The 22,500-nt window shown below is 43.4% G+C and overlaps 1 protein-coding gene across 1 annotated transcript in view; it reads right to left on the reverse strand.

Annotated features, from left to right (window-relative positions):
- Nucleotides 1-22,500, reverse strand: part of col5a3b (collagen, type V, alpha 3b) — a 47,022-nt gene that overhangs the window by 23,562 nt on the left and 960 nt on the right. The window contains exons 2-8 of the mRNA XM_058381010.1: nucleotides 10,925-11,092; nucleotides 10,084-10,297; nucleotides 3,793-3,955; nucleotides 3,535-3,657; nucleotides 1,338-1,454; nucleotides 868-1,002; nucleotides 660-713 (exon numbers count right to left, since the gene is read on the reverse strand). Coding sequence (XP_058236993.1) covers nucleotides 660-713; nucleotides 868-1,002; nucleotides 1,338-1,454; nucleotides 3,535-3,657; nucleotides 3,793-3,955; nucleotides 10,084-10,297; nucleotides 10,925-11,092 — 974 coding nt within the window. The remainder of the gene's footprint in view (nucleotides 1-659; nucleotides 714-867; nucleotides 1,003-1,337; nucleotides 1,455-3,534; nucleotides 3,658-3,792; nucleotides 3,956-10,083; nucleotides 10,298-10,924; nucleotides 11,093-22,500) is intronic.

Genomic DNA, 22,500 nt, shown 5'->3' on the forward strand with positions numbered 1-22,500 from the left:
AATGACAGCTTTAATGACTGCTCTAATGACAGCTTTAATGACTGCTCTAATGACAGCTTTAATGACTGCTCTAATGACAGCTTTAATGACTGCTCTAATGACAGCTTTAATGACTGCTCTAATGACAGCTTTAGCGACTGCTCTAATGACAGCTTTAGTGACCGATCTAATGGCAGCTCTAGTGACAGATCTAATGACCCCTCTAATGAATGATCAGATTTAGTGACAGCTCCAATGACTGCTCTAGTGACTGCTCTAATGATTGCTCTTGCAACTGCTCTAATGACAGCTCTAGTGACCACTCTAAGGAATTCTCTAGTAAATGCTCTAATGACTGCTTTAATGACCTCTTATGACCGCTCTAATGACCACTCAAGTGGCCGCTCTAGTGACCGCTCTAATGACCACTCTAGTGTGCTGTAGGTTTCAGGTGATTGTAGTTTGTAGAAATAGATCATAAATCATAAAATCTATAAAACCTTTGATTAAACCATAAATATTGGCACCACTGGACACTGGATTGCTGTAATTGCTACAAGCTACATCATACTGTAATATCTTTCACTGGCTGCATGATGATGATGATGATGATGATGATGATGATGATGTCATCAGCAGAGGTTGCTTTTGATATTTTTTATAATGTGACACACACACACCTCTAGAAACATGGCAGGTTCTCCTTTTTCTCCTTTTTGTGGTGCTGTAGAGGCCTAGAGATCAAACAGAGAACAGAAGAATAAGAGAGAGAGAGAGAGAGAGAGAGAGAGAGAGAGAGAGAGAGAGGGAGAGAGAATTCAGTCATTTAGTTTTAGGTGAACAGTCTGATGGACATATAAAGTACAGATAATGTTACAAATGAGGTACCTGTCCATTCCAGTGGTCAGTTCCTTCTCTGGTGGCTGGTCCATAGCGGTCCTCGTACTCCTCATATTCCTCATATTCCTCATAATCTCTGACCACATACTCCGTCCCATTATCAATCTCCTCATATTCCACAACCTGTAGAATGGAAGAGAGATCTTTATCTCTAGATCCTTACAGAGATACTTACAGGAGAACTTCAGGAGAACTTACAAAGAACTTCAAGAGAAATTTAGAAGAACTTCAGGAGAGGGTCAAGAAAGCTGTAGAAGAATTTCATGACAATTTTAAGCAAAGTTCAGAAGAACTTTAGGAGAATTTAAAGAAAACTTCAGAGCCAGTTTTAGTAGAACTTTTAAAGATCTCAGGAGCACATTAAGAGAAATAACATTATTCACTTTCCATATTTGGCCAAAGCTTCCTAATCTAATTAACCCTCACCCTGTGATCGTGCTGTGACCATGCCCACTCACCTCATACTCAGTGATGTTGGGTCCAGCAGAAACCGTGGAAACTGATAGGTCACTGTATTGGTCACTGTAGAGGTCGTCATATTCCTCAACAGCCTGCTTCCTGGGAACCTTCTGCACCTAAACACAGCATCGTCATAGCAACCAGTCTTATCCATTAGATCTCAGATGGTTTCTCACAACATTAAATAACGTCATTATTTTAACATTAGTGCAAATAAACCAACAGGCAGCTGTAACTCTACTGAAAAACTTTCCTAATGCCATTGCTCCTGTTTTAAAATAGCTGCCAAAGTCAAGGTGGTAAATCATAAAAACTGTAGCCATAGGCAACACACACACACACACTCTGACATAATTGCTAACAGACATAATACGGGTACATACATGTCTGTTTTCTGGCAACAAAAATCTGACATCATGTTTAACACTAAAACCAACCAGAGCCAAAAAACACACACACACATAGAGAGAGAGAGAGAGAGAGAGAGAGAGAAAGAGAGAGAGAGAGAAGCTCAGCAGAAGAGGTTTTGCAAATCATCCAGTCCTGCAATCCTACCACCTGCCCTTTGGATCCAATCCCTGTCACTATGCTCCAGACCATCTCGCCTGTCCTCCTGCCCTTCATCACCACAGTCAACAATGGATCCATAATATCTGGTCAGGTACCACCTGCCTTTAAGGAAGCAAGGGTTATCCCTATACTGAAGAAACCTGCTCTGAATCCCTCTGACATCAGTAACTACAGACTACAGAAACTACAGTATCACTTCTCTCCTTTCTTTCAAAAATACTTTAACGCTTTGTTCATAATCAGCTGCCTGGCTATCTCCTACAGAATAACCTCCATGATCCCAACCAGTCTGGCTTCAAAGCAGCACATTCCAAAGAGACTGCCCTTTTGGTGGTCACTGAGAAACTACATGCTGCTAGATCAGCCAAGCTGTCATCGGTCCTCATCCTCCTCCACCTTTCTGCAGCATTTGACACAGTTATCCACTAGACTCTCTTTTTCACTCTCAGGAGTCTTGGAATTTGTGGAACAGCATGGGGATGGATTTCTTCCTACCTGGATGGTTGCTCATATCAGGTAAAATGGAGAGGATGGACATCTGCTCCACACAGACTCTCTTCTGCTGTCCCACAAGGCTCAGTACTTGGTCCTCTCTTTTTCTCCCACTACACTCACTCTCTTATATCCTCACATGAGTTTTCATACCACTGCTATGTTGATGACACCAAACTTATCCCTCCCTCAGATGCCACAGATTCTGTTCGGATCAGCGTGTCTGGAGGACATTTCATCGTGGATGACCGCTCATCAGCTGAACCTCAATCCCAGAAAAACTGAACCGCTGTCACATCCCAGGTGACTCATCCCCAGCACAGGATCTTGCGATATTTCTGAACAACTCCATGACCTCCCCTTCGGCCACTGCTGGCAACCTTGGGGTAACCATGGACAATCAACTGTCCTTTTCCTCCCATGTTACTAATGTGACACACTCATGTCGGTTTCTTCTCTACAACATCAGAAGGATTCAGCCATTTCAATCCACACAGGCTACTCAAGTGCTTGTTCAGTCTCTGGTCATTTGGAGACTGGACTACTGCAACTCTTTACTGGCAGGTCTTCCTCTGAATACAATTCATCCACTGCAAATGATCCAAAATGCAGCTGTCTGACTTGTCTTCAACCTGCCTAAGTTCTCCCACACCACCACACTGCTGCTCCTCCACTGGCTTCTGGGAGCTGCATCAGATTCAAAACACTGATGCTTGCCTACAAAGCCAACAATGGACCAGCTCCCTCTGACCTCAAAGCTCTTATTACTCTTCACACTGCACCTTGCTCCCTCAGATTCACTAGCACTGCTCAAATGTTCCACCATCTCTCAGGGTCAGAGGTATGTCTACATCTAGACTCTTCTCTGTTCTGGCACAAAGGTGGTGGAATGAACTTCCCCTAGATGTCCAAACAGCTGAGTCAGGGACCGTCTGACCAAGGTATTTGTTTTATTTATTGTTGTATGTTGTATGTACATTCAAAAAATTCTGGCTAAAGGTATCCTAAGTCTGTGAAAGAAAGATACTGACACTGAAAGACAGAATGGATAAGACAGACTTTATAAGCACAATACAGCACCTTGAAAACTTCTTCACAACTACATAATATTTAAATAATTGTGGGTGGGGCTACCTCCTCAGGGTCCAGTGATAGGCTTTTGTAAGGGAGGATGGAGTCACAATCAGGTATGTAGTTCTGACAGTAACTTGCTGCTGCACTGGGGTCTGGGACTATCAACAACTGCTGGATCTCCCCCTGTAACACACACACACACACACACACTGCTTTCTAAGACTGAGTGTCTCGATGCCAGGAAACGAGTGTGAACACGCAGGAGGATTACTGTAATTTAATATCATGCACTTCATACTGTACATCACACACACACACCTCAAACACTTCCTCCTCCAGGAGTCGTCTTCCAAACACCGTAACTCCTTCAGTGCTGATTTTGGGGTCGTCGCCTCGGGGCAGGTCAAGGGTCATGACCTGTTCACAGTCAAGGTGGAGTGTGACCTTCTTCCCCTCCACACTATATGCCAGTCTGTGCCACCTGTGAGGTCAGAGGTCAAAGGTTTGAATGACCTGCAGACTGGAAGTGATCTCCCTGAAGGACAGAAAGTCTAGAAAACTGAAAGTTTATTGGTCTGAAACTTTCACCTGGGACAGGTGTTTGACCACACAGTAAGGGGCATGCAAATTGGTGGCTTTAAAGTAGTGGATCTTCCTATTCCACATCACTTTTCCAAACCTAGCAGGTAAGACAGATCTTCCACAAGCATTTTCCCTCTGGCACAGTTTCCTGAACTCAGTGACACTTCAGAAGAGGCAGCTCAGAACAGATATATCAGTATTCCAGTGGATACAGAACCTGCTCTTGGAATAACTTTTTGGGGTGAAATGGAATGGGAAGGTCCAAAAATTTACAGCCTTGGGGTCAATTACCCTGGGGTCAAACACCTGTCACAGGAGTTTGTTTACAACCAACAAAAGTTTGTGACTCAGTGTTTTCTCAGCAATAAAGTCTTCCATTCCTTTGAAAGGTGACTGACCATACAGGTGACTGACCATACAATTGACTACCATACAGGTGTGTATCATACAGGTGACTGACCATACAGGTGCATACCATACTAGAAGTAGTAAAGCACTATAGTATCCTAACAGGTATAACATCTGAACTACAGAACTAAGACTACCTCCATCATCTGGCTGGTGATTTCTTCATCAGTGCATAATAAATAAGCATTTTTATAAATTAGTTGATTAGCCCGATGACCCCAGGGGGCGGAGCACTTTTTGTCTTTCATGACTTTCACACAAAGGACAGAATAATAAAGGGACACAATTTAGTGAATCATGTTTACATGGCAGTTCAGTATTAAACAAACAATTTTGTGAGATTCTATGACATTGCAGAAAGTGTGTAGAGTTGGAATAATCCCTGGAGGTATAGGCTACTCCACTCCACTGTGGACTGTAATGCTATGGACTGTTACATTATGGACTGTAAAGCTGTGGACTGTAACGCTGTGGACTGTAACACTGTGAACTGTAACTTCATGGACTGTAACACTGTGGACTCTAATGCTGTGGACTGTAACGTTATGGACTGTAACATTGTGGACTGTAACACTGTGGACAGTAACATTGTGGACTGTAACGTTATGGACTGCAATGCTGTGGACTGTAACGCTGTGGACTGTAATGCTGTGGACTGTAACGTTATGGACTGTAACGCTGTGGACTGTAACGTTATGGACTGTAACGCTGTGGACTGTAACATTGTGGACTGTAATGTTATGGACTGTAACGCTGTGGACTGTAACGCTGTGGACTGTAATGCTGTGGACTGTAACGCTGTGGACTGTAATGTTATGGACTGTAACATTGTGGACTGTAATGCTGTGGACTGTAATGTTATGGACTGTAACATTGTGGACTGTAATGCTGTGGACTGTAACGCTGTGGACTGTAATGCTGTGGACTGTAACGTTATGGACTGTAACGCTGTGGACTGTAACGTTATGGACTGTAACGCTGTGGACTGTAACTTCATGGACTGTAACGCTGTGGACTGTAATGTTATGGACTGTAATGCTGTGGACTGTAACATTGTGGACTGTAATGTTATGGACTGTAACGCTGTGGACTGTAACGCTGTGGACTGTAATGCTGTGGACTGTAACGTTATGGACTGTAACGCTGTGGACTGTAACATTGTGGACTGTAATGTTATGGACTGTAACGCTGTGGACTGTAACGCTGTGGACTGTAATGCTGTGGACTGTAACATTGTGGACTGTAATGCTGTGGACTGTAACGCTGTGGACTGTAATGCTGTGGACTGTAACGTTATGGACTGTAACGCTGTGGACTGTAACGTTATGGACTGTAACGCTGTGGACTGTAACGTTATGGACTGTAACGCTGTGGACTGTAATGTTATGGACTGTAATGCTGTGGACTGTAACGTTATGGACTGTAACGCTGTGGACTGTAACGTTATGGACTGTAACGCTGTGGACTGTAACATTGTGGACTGTAATGTTATGGACTGTAACGCTGTGGACTGTAACGCTGTGGACTGTAATGCTGTGGACTGTAACGCTGTGGACTGTAATGTTATGGACTGTAACATTGTGGACTGTAATGCTGTGGACTGTAATGTTATGGACTGTAACATTGTGGACTGTAATGCTGTGGACTGTAACGCTGTGGACTGTAATGCTGTGGACTGTAACGTTATGGACTGTAACGCTGTGGACTGTAACGTTATGGACTGTAACGCTGTGGACTGTAACTTCATGGACTGTAACGCTGTGGACTGTAATGTTATGGACTGTAATGCTGTGGACTGTAACATTGTGGACTGTAATGTTATGGACTGTAACGCTGTGGACTGTAACGCTGTGGACTGTAATGCTGTGGACTGTAACGCTGTGGACTGTAATGTTATGGACTGTAACATTGTGGACTGTAATGCTGTGGACTGTAATGTTATGGACTGTAACATTGTGGACTGTAATGCTGTGGACTGTAACGCTGTGGACTGTAATGCTGTGGACTGTAACGTTATGGACTGTAACGCTGTGGACTGTAACGTTATGGACTGTAACGCTGTGGACTGTAACTTCATGGACTGTAACGCTGTGGACTGTAATGTTATGGACTGTAATGCTGTGGACTGTAACATTGTGGACTGTAATGTTATGGACTGTAACGCTGTGGACTGTAACGCTGTGGACTGTAATGCTGTGGACTGTAATGTTATGGACTGTAACATTGTGGACTGTAACGCTGTGGACTGTAACATTGTGGACTGTAATGCTGTGGACTGTAATGTTATGGACTGTAATGCCATGGACTGTAACATTCTGGACTGTAATGTTATGGACTGTAACATTGTGGACTGTAATGCTGTGGACTGTAATGTTATGGACTGTAACATTGTGGACTGTAACGCTGTGGACTGTAACATTGTGGACTGTAATGCTGTGGACTGTAATGTTATGGACTGTAATGCCGTGGACTGTAACATTGTGGACTGTAATGTTATGGACTGTAACATTGTGGACTGTAATGCTGTGGACTGTAACGCTGTGGACTGTAATGTTATGGACTGTAATGCTGTGGACTGTAATGTTATGGACTGTAATGCTGTGGACTGTAACGCTGTGGACTGTAATGTTATGGACTGTAACATTGTGGACTGTAATGTTATGGACTGTAACGCTGTGGACTGTAACGCTGTGGACTGTAATGTTATGGACTGTAATGCTGTGGACTGTAATGTTATGGACTGTAATGCTGTGGACTGTAACGCTGTGGACTGTAATGTTATGGACTGTAACATTGTGGACTGTAATGTTATGGACTGTAACGCTGTGGACTGTAATGCTGTGGACTGTAACGCTGTGGACTGTAATGTTATGGACTGTAATGCTGTGGACTGTAACGCTGTGGACTGTAACGCTGTGGACTGTAATGTTATGGACTGTAACATTGTGGACTGTAATGTTATGGACTGTAACGCTGTGGACTGTAACGCTGTGGACTGTAACGCTGTGGACTGTAATGTTATGGACTGTAACGCTGTGGACTGTAATGTTATGGACTGTAACGCTGTGGACTGTAACGCTGTGGACTGTAATGTTATGGACTGTAACGCTGTGGACTGTAATGTTATGGACTGTAATGCTGTGGACTGTAACGCTGTGGACTGTAATGTTATGGACTGTAATGCTGTGGACTGTAATGTTATGGACTGTAACATTGTGGACTGTAATGCTGTGGACTGTAACGCTGTGGACTGTAATGCTGTGGACTGTAACGTTATGGACTGTAACGCTGTGGACTGTAACGTTATGGACTGTAACGCTGTGGACTGTAATGCTGTGGACTGTAACGTTATGGACTGTAACGCTGTGGACTGTAACGTTATGGACTGTAACGCTGTGGACTGTAACTTCATGGACTGTAACGCTGTGGACTGTAATGTTATGGACTGTAATGCTGTGGACTGTAACATTGTGGACTGTAATGTTATGGACTGTAACGCTGTGGACTGTAACGCTGTGGACTGTAATGCTGTGGACTGTAATGTTATGGACTGTAACATTGTGGACTGTAACGCTGTGGACTGTAACATTGTGGACTGTAATGCTGTGGACTGTAATGTTATGGACTGTAATGCCATGGACTGTAACATTCTGGACTGTAATGTTATGGACTGTAACATTGTGGACTGTAATGCTGTGGACTGTAATGTTATGGACTGTAACATTGTGGACTGTAACGCTGTGGACTGTAACATTGTGGACTGTAATGCTGTGGACTGTAATGTTATGGACTGTAATGCCGTGGACTGTAACATTGTGGACTGTAATGTTATGGACTGTAACATTGTGGACTGTAATGCTGTGGACTGTAACGCTGTGGACTGTAATGTTATGGACTGTAATGCTGTGGACTGTAATGTTATGGACTGTAATGCTGTGGACTGTAATGTTATGGACTGTAATGCTGTGGACTGTAACGCTGTGGACTGTAATGTTATGGACTGTAACATTGTGGACTGTAATGTTATGGACTGTAACGCTGTGGACTGTAACGCTGTGGACTGTAATGTTATGGACTGTAATGCTGTGGACTGTAATGTTATGGACTGTAATGCTGTGGACTGTAACGCTGTGGACTGTAATGTTATGGACTGTAACATTGTGGACTGTAATGTTATGGACTGTAACGCTGTGGACTGTAATGCTGTGGACTGTAACGCTGTGGACTGTAATGTTATGGACTGTAATGCTGTGGACTGTAACGCTGTGGACTGTAATGTTATGGACTGTAACGCTGTGGACTGTAACGCTGTGGACTGTAATGTTATGGACTGTAACGCTGTGGACTGTAATGTTATGGACTGTAACGCTGTGGACTGTAACATTGTGGACTGTAATGTTATGGACTGTAACGCTGTGGACTGTAACATTGTGGACTGTAATGTTATGGACTGTAACGCTGTGGACTGTAATGTTATGGACTGTAACGCTGTGGACTGTAACATTGTGGACTGTAATGTTATGGACTGTAACGCTGTGGACTGTAATGTTATGGACTGTAACGCTGTGGACTGTAATGTTATGGACTGTAACGCTGTGGACTGTAACGCTGTGGACTGTAATGTTATGGACTGTAACGCTGTGGACTGTAATGTTATGGACTGTAACGCTGTGGACTGTAACATTGTGGACTGTAATGCCGTGGACTGTAACATTGTGGACTGTAACATTGTGGACTGTAACGCTGTGGACTGTAACATTGTGGACTGTAACATTGTGGACTGTAATGCCGTGGACTGTAACATTGTGGACTGTAACATTGTGGACTGTAATGTTATGGACTGTAACGCTGTGGACTGTAACATTGTGGACTGTAACGCTGTGAACTGTAACATTGTGGACTGTAATGTTATGGACTGTAACGCTGTGGACTGTAACATTGTGGACTGTAATGCCGTGGACTGTAACATTGTGGACTGTAACATTGTGGACTGTAATGCCGTGGACTGTAACATTGTGGACTGTAACATTGTGGACTGTAACATTGTGGACTGTAACATTGTGGACTGTAATGCCGTGGACTGTAACATTGTGGACTGTAACATTGTGGACTGTAACATTGTGGACTGTAATGCCGTGGACTGTAACATTGTGGACTGTAACATTGTGGACTGTAATGTTATGGACTGTAATGCCGTGGACTGTAATGCTGTGGACTGTAATGCCGTGGACTGTAACGCTGTGGACTGTAATGTTATGGACTGTACCGCTGTGGACTGTAATGTTATGGTCTGTAACGCTGTGGACTGTAACATTGTGGACTGTAACATTGTGGACTGTAATGTTATGGACTGTAATGCCGTGGACTGTAACGTCATGGACTGTAACGCTGTGGACTGTAACCTCGTGGACTGTATTGCTGTGCTGTAACGCTGTGAACTGTAACCTCGTGGACTGTAATGCTGTGGACTGTAATGCTGTGGACTGTAATGCTGTGGACTGTAACGCTGTGGACTGTAACCTCGTGGACTGTATTGCTGTGCTGTAATGCTGTGGACTGTTGATTATTTTTTTACACCAAACATTTCTCACACTGTGTTTTTTTAGGTGGTTCACTTACTTGCCATCTGCAAGGTTGACCTTTTTGAAGACGGGGTAGAGGTCAGGGCTGGGTTGTCCCTCCTGATCTTCGTACAGGAAGACTGGTGAGCGTCCAAGCTCCAGCCCCAGCTGCTGCACTCCCTCACTGTCGTATAAACTCAACAGGAAGCACTGAGCTCCTCGCCGAGCTCGCACCGTCGCCATCACCGAGAAATCAGCTGGAAACTCAGAGTCTACATTCAGACACATGGAACACTCACGTTAACGGATAAACACGTGAACTCTGTTCAGCTGAATGAAAACCTGCACATGGATTTACTACACATTTCTGACCTCCTTCACCTCCACCCCTCCACCATCCCCTCTCCCTCCTCCACATCCACCACCTCCTCTACCCACTCCTCCACCTCCACCACTTAATCCACCACCTCATCCACCTCTTCCCACTCCACTACATCCTCCACCTCCTCCATCACCTCCATCACATCCTCAACCTCCTCCCCCTCCTCCACCTCCACCACACCCTCCTCTTCCACCCCTCCCCCTCCTCCAACTCTACCTAGTCCCTCTCCACCACCTCCTCCTCCTCCAACTCCACCAACTTCCTCTCCACCACCTCCTCCTCCATATCCTCCCACTCCTCTACCTCCTCCACTTCCTACCCCACCCCCACCTCCACCATCTCCACCACATCCTCTAACTCCTCCTCCCCCTCCTCCACCTCCACCACATCCTCCACCTCCTCCCTTCTGTTCTTCATCTGTATATTACATAAACACTATACAAATCGTAATAATAAAACACGTCATTACATTAATAAACATTCTGCTGTGTGTGTGTGTGTGTAGGTCATGGTGTACCAGGAAACAGTTGTTGTGTTGGAACACTGATCTGAATTTTCTTATCGATCTTGTAGGCCAGATCCACTTCCTCTTTGCCCTGCCTGTTGGTGCAAAACCCCGCCTCCAAGGACACACCCTCCATGATGTCTGAGAGCTCCAGGATCTTTAAGACGTCCACAGGACTTGCTGAGGGAAGAGACAAAGAGAAAAGTAATAACAACAATGACACTATTAATAACAGAGTAATAACAACACAACACACAAAAACACACACATGGAAATGGAGCTTTAGAAATCATTATAGAAAGTTCATTATTATTATTATTATTATTATTATTATTATTATTATTATTATCAGAAATTAATTATTGAAGTTGAAGTTAAGTATTGAGTTTTTATTTTCTTATTTTATTTTAACTGTCAGTGGCTAAAGTAAAATATGTATTTGAAAACACACACACACACACACACACACACACACGCACACTCTACTACACATGCACACACTTGCACATCAATAAGTGACGAGCGGTTGTTCAACATGGCCTGACAGGACACAGAAAGAATTTTAAACATCTTACATCAAGGGTTTGTATGTATGTGTGTGTGTGTGTGTGTGTGTGTGTGTTGTATAATGTTACAATAAAATAGTGATGTTCATCACCTGATCATTGTGTCTTCGAACAGAGAGAGAAAAGAGAGTGAAATGTGTGTGTATGATTTTGTTACATTAATATACAATACACACACACACACACATGCACACACACACAGAGTCAGTGTGCTTTGGTCTATAAAATGCTTACAATATGTTGCGTCTTTTACTAGTGTGTGTGTGTGTGTGTGTGCGTGTGTGTGAGTGCGTGTGGTTGTGTGTGTGTGTGTCTGTGCATGTGTGTGTGTCTGGGTGCCAGATGTGAACAATGGAGGCAAACAGCTGAATTAAGAAACGCACTCCAGACATCCAGACACAGAGCTTTCTCTTAAAAGCAGGCCTTTTGTACTTTTGTACACACACACACACACACACACAAATTAATAGTTCAATGTGTCAGTTACTCTCTCTTTTTTTCTTAAATGTGAAATTAATTAGGGATTAATGAATCGACACCAGGATCATTTCTATTGAACTCAATAAAATAAAAACACTGTGTGTGTGTGTGTGTGTGTCATCTGGTGCTGGTCATGCTGATGTGGTCAGGATTATGGCTTTATGTCTCTTGATGATGTTTGTAACAATCTCTGAGTTCCTCTGGAGCAGATGTGTTGATCATGATGTCACTGAATCCTCACCACAGTGGGGTGCCAAAACTTTATCACAGGGCATTTACACTCACTCAGTTCCTCAATAGTTCTTCAGTTCTTCTGTTAAAGGCTTTTAGCTTCTCCTTTCTTCATCCTACACTGAACAGGAATCATGAGGAGCCTCAGGTTTGGATCTGCTCTCTAAAGAACTCAATGTGTTGGAATTTGAAGCTCAGTTCTGCAGTGAGTATCTTCATACCTTCTTCATACTTCCTTCATACCTCCTTCATACCTCCATCATACCTCCTTCCTTCATACCTCCTTCCTTCATACCTGTTTCATACCTTTTTCATAACGCCTTTCTTCATACCTCCATCATACCTCCATCATACCTCCTTCCTTCATACCTCCTTCATACCTCCATCATACTTCCTTCCTTCATAACTCCTTCATACCTCCTTCCTTCATACCTGTTTCATACCTTTTTCAGACTTCCTTTCTTCATACCTCCATCATACCTCCATCATACCTCCTTCCTTCATACCTCCATCATACCTCCATCCTTCATACCTTCTTCATACCTCCATCATACCTCCATCATACCTCCTTCCTTCATACCTTCTTCATACCTCCATCATACTTCCTTCCTTCATACCTGTTTCATACCTGTTTCATACCTCCTTCCTTCATACCTCCATCATACCTCCTTCATACCTCCATCATACTTCCTTCCTTCATACCTCCTTCATACCTCCTTCCTTCATACCTGTTTCATACCTGTTTCATACCTCCTTCCTTCATACTTCCTTCATACCTCCTTCAATACCTCCTTCATACCTCCTTCAATACCTCCTTCCTTCATACCTCCTTCATACCTCCTTCAATACCTCCTTCAATACCTCCTTCCTTCATACCTCCTTCATACCTCCTTCAATACCTCCTTCCTTCATACCTCCTTCATACCTCCTTCAATACCTCCTTCAATACCTCCTTCCTTCATACCTCTGTCATACCTCCTTCCTTCATACCTCCTTCATACCTCCTTCATACCTCCTTCAATACCTCCTTCCTTCATACCTCTGTCATACCTCCTTCCTTCATACCTCCTTCATACCTCCTTCCTTCATACCTCCGTCATACCTCCTTCATACCTCTGTCATACCTCCTTCATACCTCCTTCATACCTCCTTCCTTCATACCTCCTTCATACCTCCATCATACTTCCTTCCTTCATACCTCCTTCATACCTCCTTCCTTCATACCTCCTTCATACCTCCTTCAATACCTCCTTCCTTCATACCTCCTTCATACCTCCTTCAATACCTCCTTCAATACCTCCTTCCTTCATACCTCTGTCATACCTCCTTCCTTCATACCTCCTTCATACCTCCTTCATACCTCCTTCAATACCTCCTTCCTTCATACCTCCTTCATACCTCCTTCATACCTCCTTCATACCTCCTTCATACCTCCTTCATACCTCCTTCCTTCATACCTCCGTCATACCTCCTTCATACCTCCTTCATACCTCCGTCATACCTCCTTCATACCTCTGTCATACCTCCTTCATACCTCCTTCATACCTCCGTCATACCTCCTTCATACCTCCTTCCTTCATACCTCCGTCATACCTCTGTCATACCTCCTTCATACCTCCTTCCTTCATACCTCCTTCATACCTCCATCATACTTCCTTCCTTCATACCTCCTTCATACCTCCTTCCTTCATACCTGTTTCATACCTCCTTCCTTCATACCTCCTTCATACCTCCTTCAATACCTCCTTCAATACCTCCTTCCTTCATACCTCCTTCATACCTCCTTCATACCTCCTTCAATACCTCCTTCCTTCATACCTCTGTCATACCTCCTTCCTTCATACCTCCTTCATACCTCCTTCATACCTCCTTCATACCTCCTTCCTTCATACCTCCATCATACCTCCTTCATACCTCTGTCATACCTCCTTCATACCTCCTTCATACCTCCTTCCTTCATACCTCTGTCATACCTCCTTCATACCTCTGTCATACCTCCTTCATACCTCCTTCATACCTCCTTCCTTCATACCTCCGTCATACCTCCTTCATACCTCTGTCATACCTCCTTCATACCTCCTTCATACCTCCTTCCTTCATACCTCCGTCATACCTCCTTCATACCTCTGTCATACCTCCTTCATACCTCCTTCATACCTTCGTCATACCTCCTTCATACCTCCTTCATACCTCCTTCATACCTCCTTCCTTCATACCTCCGTCATACCTCCTTCATACCTCTGTCATACCTCCTTCATACCTCCTTCATACCTCCGTCATACCTCCTTCATACCTCCTTCATACCTCCTTCATACCTCCTTCATACCTCTGTCATACCTCCTTCATACCTCCTTCATACCTCTGTCATACCTCCTTCATACCTCCTTCATACCTCCTTCATACCTCTGTCATACCTCCTTCATACCTCTGTCATACCTCCTTCCTTCATACCTCCTTCCTTCATACCTCCTTCATACCTCCTTCATACCTCCTTCATACCTCCTTCCTTCATACCTCCGTCATACCTCCTTCCTTCATACCTCCGTCATACCTCCTTCATACCTCCATCATACCTCCTTCCTTCATACCTCCTTCCTTCATACCTGTTTCATACCTTTTTCATAACGCCTTTCTTCATACCTCCATCATACCTCCTTCCTTCATACCTTCTTCATACCTCCATCATACTTCCTTCCTTCATACCTGTTTCATACCTCCTTCCTTCATACCTCCATCATACCTCCTTCATACCTCCATCATACTTCCTTCCTTCATACCTCCTTCCTTCATACCTGTTTCATATCTGTTTCATACCTCCTTCATACCTCCTTCAATACCTCCTTCCTTCATACCTCTGTCATACCTCCTTCCTTCATACCTCTGTCATACCTCCTTCATACCTCCTTCCTTCATACCTCCGTCATACCTCCTTCATACGTCCTTCATACCTCTGTCATACCTCCTTCATACCTCCTTCCTTCATACCTCCGTCATACCTCCTTCATACCTCTGTCATACCTCCTTCCTTCATACCTCCTTCATACCTCCTTCATACCTCCTTCCTTCATACCTCCGTCATACCTCCTTCCTTCATACCTCTGTCATACCTCCTTCATACCTCCATCATACCTCCTTTCTTCATACCTCCTTCATACCTCCATCATACCTCCTTCCTTCATACCTTCTTCCTTTATACCGCCTTCATACCTCTGTCATACCTCCTTCATACCTCCTTCCTTCATACCTCCTTCATACCTCCTTCATACCTCCATCATACCTCCATCATACCTCCTTCATACCTCCGTCATACCTCCATCATACCTCCTTCCTTTACACCTCCATCATACCTCCTTCATACCTCCTTCATACCTCCGTCATACCTCCATCATACCTCCTTCATACCTCCTTCATACCTCCGTCATACCTCCATCATACCTCCTTCCTTTACACCTCCATCATACCTCCTTCATACCTCCTTCATACATCCTTAATACCTCCTTCCTTCATACCTCTGTCATACCTCCTTCATACCTCCGTCATACTTTCTTTCTTCATACCTCCTTCCTTCATACTTCCTTTCTTCATACAGTATCTCACAGAAGTGAGTACACCCCTGACATTTTTGTAAATATTTTATTATATCTTTTCATGTGACAACACTGAAGAAATGCCCCTCTGCTCTGACCTTGTAACACTAATGAGTCACATGACACTGGGGAGGGTAAATGGCTAATTGGGCCCAATTTGGACATTTCCACTTAGGGGTGGAGTCACTTTTGTTGCCAGTGGTTTAGACATTAATGTCTGTGTGTTGAGTTATTTTGAGGGGACAGCAAATTTACACTGTTATACAGGCTGGACACTCACTACTGTACATTGGAGCAGAGGGGCATTTCTTCAGTGTTGTCACATGAAAAGATATAATAAAATATTTACAAAAATGTCAGGGGTGTACTCACTTCTGTGAGATACTGTACCTCCGTCATACCTCCTTCACATCTCCGTCATACCTCCTTCCTTCATACCTCCGTCATACCTCCTTCATACCTCCTTCCTTCATACCTCCTTCATACCTCCTTCATACCTCCTTCATACCTCCTTCCTTCATACCTCCGTCATACCTCCTTCATACCTCCTTCCTTCACACCTCCATCATACCTCCTTCAAACATCCTTAATACCTCCTTTCTTCATACCTCCTTCATACCTCCTTCATACCTCCTTCCTTCACACCTCCATCATACCTCGTTCATACATCCTTAATACCTCCTTCCTTCATACCTCCTTCATACCTCCTTCCTTCACACCTCCATCATACCTCGTTCATACATCCTTAATACCTCCTTCCTTCATACCTCCTTCATACCTCCTTCATACCTCCATCATACCTCCTTCATACCTCCTTCCTTCATACCTCTGTCATACCTCCTTCATACCTCCTTCATACCTCTGTCATACCTCCTTCATACCTCCTTCCTTCACACCTCCTTCATACATCCTTAATACCTCCTTCCTTCATACCTCCTTCATACCTCCGTCATACCTCCTTCATCCCGCCTTCATACCTCCTTCCTTCATACCTCCTTCATACCTCCTTCATCCCGCCTTCATTCTTCTCTCATACCTCCTTCATACCTCCTTCATCCCGCCTTCATTCTTCTCTCATACCTCCTACATGCCTCACGGCTCTTGGTCCAAGCGCTCTGTTCCCCCACTGTCTGATGGTTGTGGGCTCCTGGGGAGACACAGTGATGTGTATATGCAGCTGTTTGAGGAACCTGAGGAAGTTGAGGAACTAATCTGTGAACATGGTGGCCACCCTGAGGCACACTCTTGCCCCTGCTTAGCCACCCTCAAGTCTGGACCTGGGACACAGCCCTGCTGCTGCTGCTTCTCGCCAGATGTGCACAGTGTGTAAAGAAACACTGATAAACCAGTTGGTCAGATGGTCTTTAACACCGTCTCGTTTTCCACCTCATCACCTTAACCTCAAACATACTGCAGTCCTGGCCTTCATCACCCCAATAAACGTCCTGTTACAGGAGGCTTCATCTTCATCCTCACACAGAATATCTGTGGAACCCGAGTGTGTGAAATGACCTCTCTTTAAACTTTTAATCAATTCAAGTCACATTTGTTTCAATAAACAGAGCGTGAAGGAGCTGGTGCATGAGTCCAGACATCCACAGAATGACATAATCAATACGATCTGCTTTCATTCAGAACCTGGAGTAACTGATCATTACTGAATGATGAATGTTAAATTTTTTCTTCACATCACGTCCTTTTTTGATAATCGATTTCAGTTGTTACCTTTTAAATTGATGCATCAATCTGAATCACCTGACCGTTACTGCTCTAATCCATGACCAGTTTAAAGTCAAATAGATAAATAATCTATACCAATCAGCCATAACATTATGACCAGTGCCAGGTGAAGAGAATAAGACTGAGTATCTCCTCATCATGGCCCTTGTTAGTGGGTGGGATATATTAGGCAGCAAGTCAACATTTTGTCCACAGTGCAGGATGGGTCAGGGTTGTTTTGGCAGCAAAAGGGGGACCGACACAATATTAGGCAGGTGGTCATAATGTTATGGCTGATCAGTGCAAATCATCTCACTGATAATGAAACTTCAGAACTTTATAATTTCTCCTGCAGCAGCGTCTTGAAACCCTGGTTGAAGACCTCATATTTCTTTAATCATTTACATCCACAGCAGAGCTTCTTCTTCTACTTCACATACTTACACATTTATGTGGCTAGGACAAAAACCTTGGTCCTAGCTCTGTGTTGTTTTTTCGTATTTTGATCTTTATGTTGTATGTTTCTGTAGCACCAGGTCCTGGAGAAACGTTGTTTCATTTCACTATGTACTACGTCAGCTATATGTGGTTGAAATGACAATAAACCTTCTTGAATCTTGGATCTTGAATATCCACAAACCTCAGAAATTTCAGGTTTAATCATGACCTGCGTTTATCTTATAAATATCTAAACCTCTTAACATCCCACTTGCCACAGTTTGCTCTTCATCACCGTTTCCATGGTGATGAAACTCACCACATGCTTGTCTTAGTCTTGGTTTCTGTTCCTAGATGGTTCCAATGTTTCAAACCAGTTTCTGCATGGTTCCAAGGCTCCCGATACTCTTGGTTCTTGTTATTCCAGGTCATGAGACACAAGGATCAGCACTGGACTCATTAAGGTCCAGTTGAAAGGTTTACTGAGGACACGCTGAGATATAAATAAGCACACATCACAAACAGACCAAGAACAGACCACATCTCCTTAATGAATAAATTAATAAAACTAATTAATTAATGAAAAGGGCGTGTCATATCCCAGACTTTTGTCATTATTGGATTTCCTGGAAGAGAATTCAGGACCACTGGTTTAAGGCTCTAACATGTCCAGGCGACGTTCTTCTTCAATTCAGGACTGAACTAGCACTATAATATTACAGCTTTATCATTCACACACACACACACACACACACACACACACACACACAATTATATGTCATGGTTATTTCCCTTCCTGCTGGAATACATGGACCATTCTGTGGTTAGAATTCAGGTGTAGATTAAATGGAACGTTCTGGAAGTCTTGGTCCTCTGTGACTGTCATATGAACATCTTCCTGAATTATGGTGTGTAGCTTTGCTGCCACGGGTGCTGCAGCATACTCCCCCCACCTGGGTTCTGCAGGAGCTCCATTCCTGCTTGGAGACATGAACGTGTTGAGACGAAGCCTCGCTGGTATGTTCTGATTTTCCATATCACACACCGGAGAAGCTGAATGCTCCGGTTAAAGGTCACCAGAGATACTCCTTCAAACAGACATTCACTTATTCTTCTCTGTTTAAACGCTTCTAATTAAAGCTCACACACACACACACAAATAATCTCCAAGACATTTCAGCATATGTTTTGTAAAGAAGTTAGGTATTTGTGAAATTTTAGTGGGAAAAAAACTTCATCCAAACAGCAGCCAGTATCAGGAGCCTGGGAACCATGCAGGAACTGGTTTGGAACACTAGAACCATCTAGGATCCAGTCTGGAACCTACTAGAGCCACTTCTACTGGAACCTACCAGAAATCCGTCCAGAACTCTGAAACCATTTAGCAGCCAAACTGGAACCTTCTGGAAGCCAGCTGTCACAATGGCACCTCCTAGAAGCCTGTTTAGAACTTTGCAAACTTGTAAGAGACACTTTGGAACATTGGAGTTTCTATAAACCAGTCTGGAACCTCTGAAAGTTCAAGAAATGAAGCTTAGCTGATTCTTGGAACTTCTACAAGACAGTGCAGGAACTTGAAGCTGTTTCTGTTGGAGAAGAACCAAAATCTTACAGGAAATCCTTAACCTTGTGTCATTTTAATGCAGTTCTGGCTTCTTCTTCACTCACACACAAACTGCTCCAATGCCATCAAACACTAAAAGCCATAGAGTTTAAATAACCTACACAGACACATGGATAAGAGCAAAGTAGCAGATTAGCATGATGCTAATTAGTGTATAATGGCTTTAATACACTGTTATCTACAACAGCATTTATAAAAATATCGTACACACCAGCATTATCTCTCCAGTCCTTATCCCTCTTTCATCTGGAGATGATTAGACCACAGATCATTACCACAGGTTATAACCACAGATTATTACCACAGGTTATAACCACAGATCATTACCACAGGTTATAACCACAGATTATTACCACAGGTTATAACCACAGATTATTACCACAGGTTATAACCACAGATTATTACCACAGGTTATAACCACAGATTATTACCACAGGTTATAACCACAGATCATTACCACAGGTTATAACCACAGATTATTACCACAGGTTATAACCACAGGTTATTCCCACAGGTTATTACCACAGGTTATTACCAGAGATTACCCTCAGAATCATCACGAACACTTTCAACAACTTAGGTTTGAGGTTGTGTTGATGTTGTGTGTTGAGAGGTCAGTGTGTGTTGTGTGTTGATGTTGTGTGTTGAGAGGTCAGTGTGTGTTGTGTGTTGATGTTATGTGTTGTGTGTTGGGAGGTCAGTGTGTGTTGTGTGTTGATGTTATGTGTTGTGTGTTGGGAGGTCAGTGTGTGTTGTGTGTTGAGGTTGTGTGTTGAGAGGTCAGTGTGTGTTGTGTGTTGAGAGCTCAGTGTGTGTTGTGTGTTGATGTTGTGTGTTGAGAGGTCAGTGTGTGTTGTGTGTTGAAGTGTGTGTTGAAGTGTGTGTTGTGTGTTGAATTGTGTGTTGAAGTGTGTGTTGTGTGTTGAATTGTGTGTTGAAGTGTGTGTTGTGTGTTGAAGTGTGTGTTGAATTGTGTGTTGTGTGTTGAATTGTGTGTTGAAGTGTGTGTTGTGTGTTGAAGTGTGTGTTGTGTGTTGAAGTGTGTGTTGTGTGTTGAAGTGTGTGTTGTGTGTTGAATTGTGTGTTGAAGTGTGTGTTGTGTGTTGAAGTGTGTGTTGTGTGTTGAAGTGTGTGTTGAATTGTGTGTTGTGTGTTGAATTGTGTGTTGAATTGTGTGTTGAAGTGTGTGTTGTGTGTTGAATTGTGTGTTGAAGTGTGTGTTGTGTGTTGAATTGTGTGTTGAAGTGTGTGTTGTGTGTTGAATTGTGTGTTGAAGTGTGTGTTGTGTGTTGAATTGTGTGTTGAAGTGTGTGTTGTGTGTTGAATTGTGTGTTGAAGTGTGTGTTGTGTGTTGAAGTGTGTGTTGTGTGCTGAAGTGTGTTGAGAGGTCAGTGTGTGTTGAGAGGTCAGTGTGTGTTGTGTGTTGATGTGTGTTGAGAGGTCAGTGTGTGTTGAGAGGTCAGTGTGTGTTGTGTGTTGATGTTGTGTGTTGAGAGGTCAGTGTGTGTTGTGTGTTGAGAGGTCAGTGTGTGTTGTGTGTTGATGTTGTGTGTTGAGAGGTCAGTGTGTGTTGTGTGTTGAGAGGTCAGTGTGTGTTGTGTGTTGATGTTGTGTGTTGAGAGGTCAGTGTGTGTTGTGTGTTGATGTTGTGTGTTGAGAGGTCAGTGTGTGTTGTGTGTTGATGTTGTGTGTTGAGAGGTCAGTGTGTGTTGTGTGTTGATGTTGTGTGTTGAGAGGTCAGTGTGTGTTGTGTGTTGATGTTGTGTGTTGAGAGGTCAGTGTGTGTTGTGTGTTGATGTTGTGTGTTGAGAGGTCAGTGTGTGTTGTGTGTTGATGTTGTGTGTTGAGAGGTCAGTGTGTGTTGTGTGTTGATGTTGTGTGTTGAGAGGTCAGTGTGTGTTGTGTGTTGATGTTGTGTGTTGAGAGGTCAGTGTGTGTTGTGTGTTGATGTTGTGTGTTGAGAGGTCAGTGTGTGTTGTGTGTTGATGTTGTGTGTTGAGAGGTCAGTGTGTGTTGTGTGTTGATGTTGTGTGTTGAGAGGTCAGTGTGTGTTGTGTGTTTATTGAGCGGTGAGGAGACGAGGGAATGAAGAACACCTGCAGATCTTCTACAGAGTTCGCACACAACATTCTAGTAACATCTTAGCCAGGAAGCACATGGTCTCATCAGAGTGTGTGTGTGTGTGTGTGTGTGTGTGTGTGATTAGCTGACAGTCATGATGAAGTCATCTAGTTGCCAGATCAGAGTGTTTTGTTTTAATGGTCTATGAATACCTGTCTGTCTGTCTGTCTGTCTGTATATCTCAGCTATCATCTGGAGCTAAAGTAATTAAAGTTTGATTACACACACACACACACACACACACACACGCACAGCACTAAAAGACTTGGCAGCTTTTTGAGTTATTCCAGCATGTTGTGTTGGTTTAAGAAAGGGGCGGGCCATCAAGATGTTGAAACCACACCTACTTTACACCTACCATGAGGCTGAAAGCTATGATGTCACAGATCTGACTTCAATTATTAATTGTTTTTAACTGCAGCTAAAAATAATTCTGTATGAAATAAAAAATCCATTAACATTTCTGTAACCAATCAAATCACAGATCCCGCCCTGATGTCTCTGTAACCAATCAAATCACAGATCCCTCCCCTGATGTCTTTGTGACCAATAAAATCATCTACCGTGCCCCCGAATGCTCTGTAACCAATCAAATCACAGACCCCGCCCCGAAAGCTCTATACCAAATCGAATCAAAGATCCCACCACCAAAGGCTCTGTAACCAATCAAGCCACAGACCCCACCCCTAATGGCTTTGTAATTAATGAGATTACAGATCCTGCTCCAAGGTCACAGTAACCAATCAGTTCTCAGAATGACAGAATGTGTAACAACGTCCGTAACATTGATAACGTTTATGACATCACCTGACTATCTGCTAT

Source organism: Hemibagrus wyckioides, linkage group LG26 (assembly GCF_019097595.1).
Source record: "Hemibagrus wyckioides isolate EC202008001 linkage group LG26, SWU_Hwy_1.0, whole genome shotgun sequence".
In the NCBI taxonomy this organism is placed as follows: Eukaryota; Metazoa; Chordata; class Actinopteri; order Siluriformes; family Bagridae; genus Hemibagrus; species Hemibagrus wyckioides.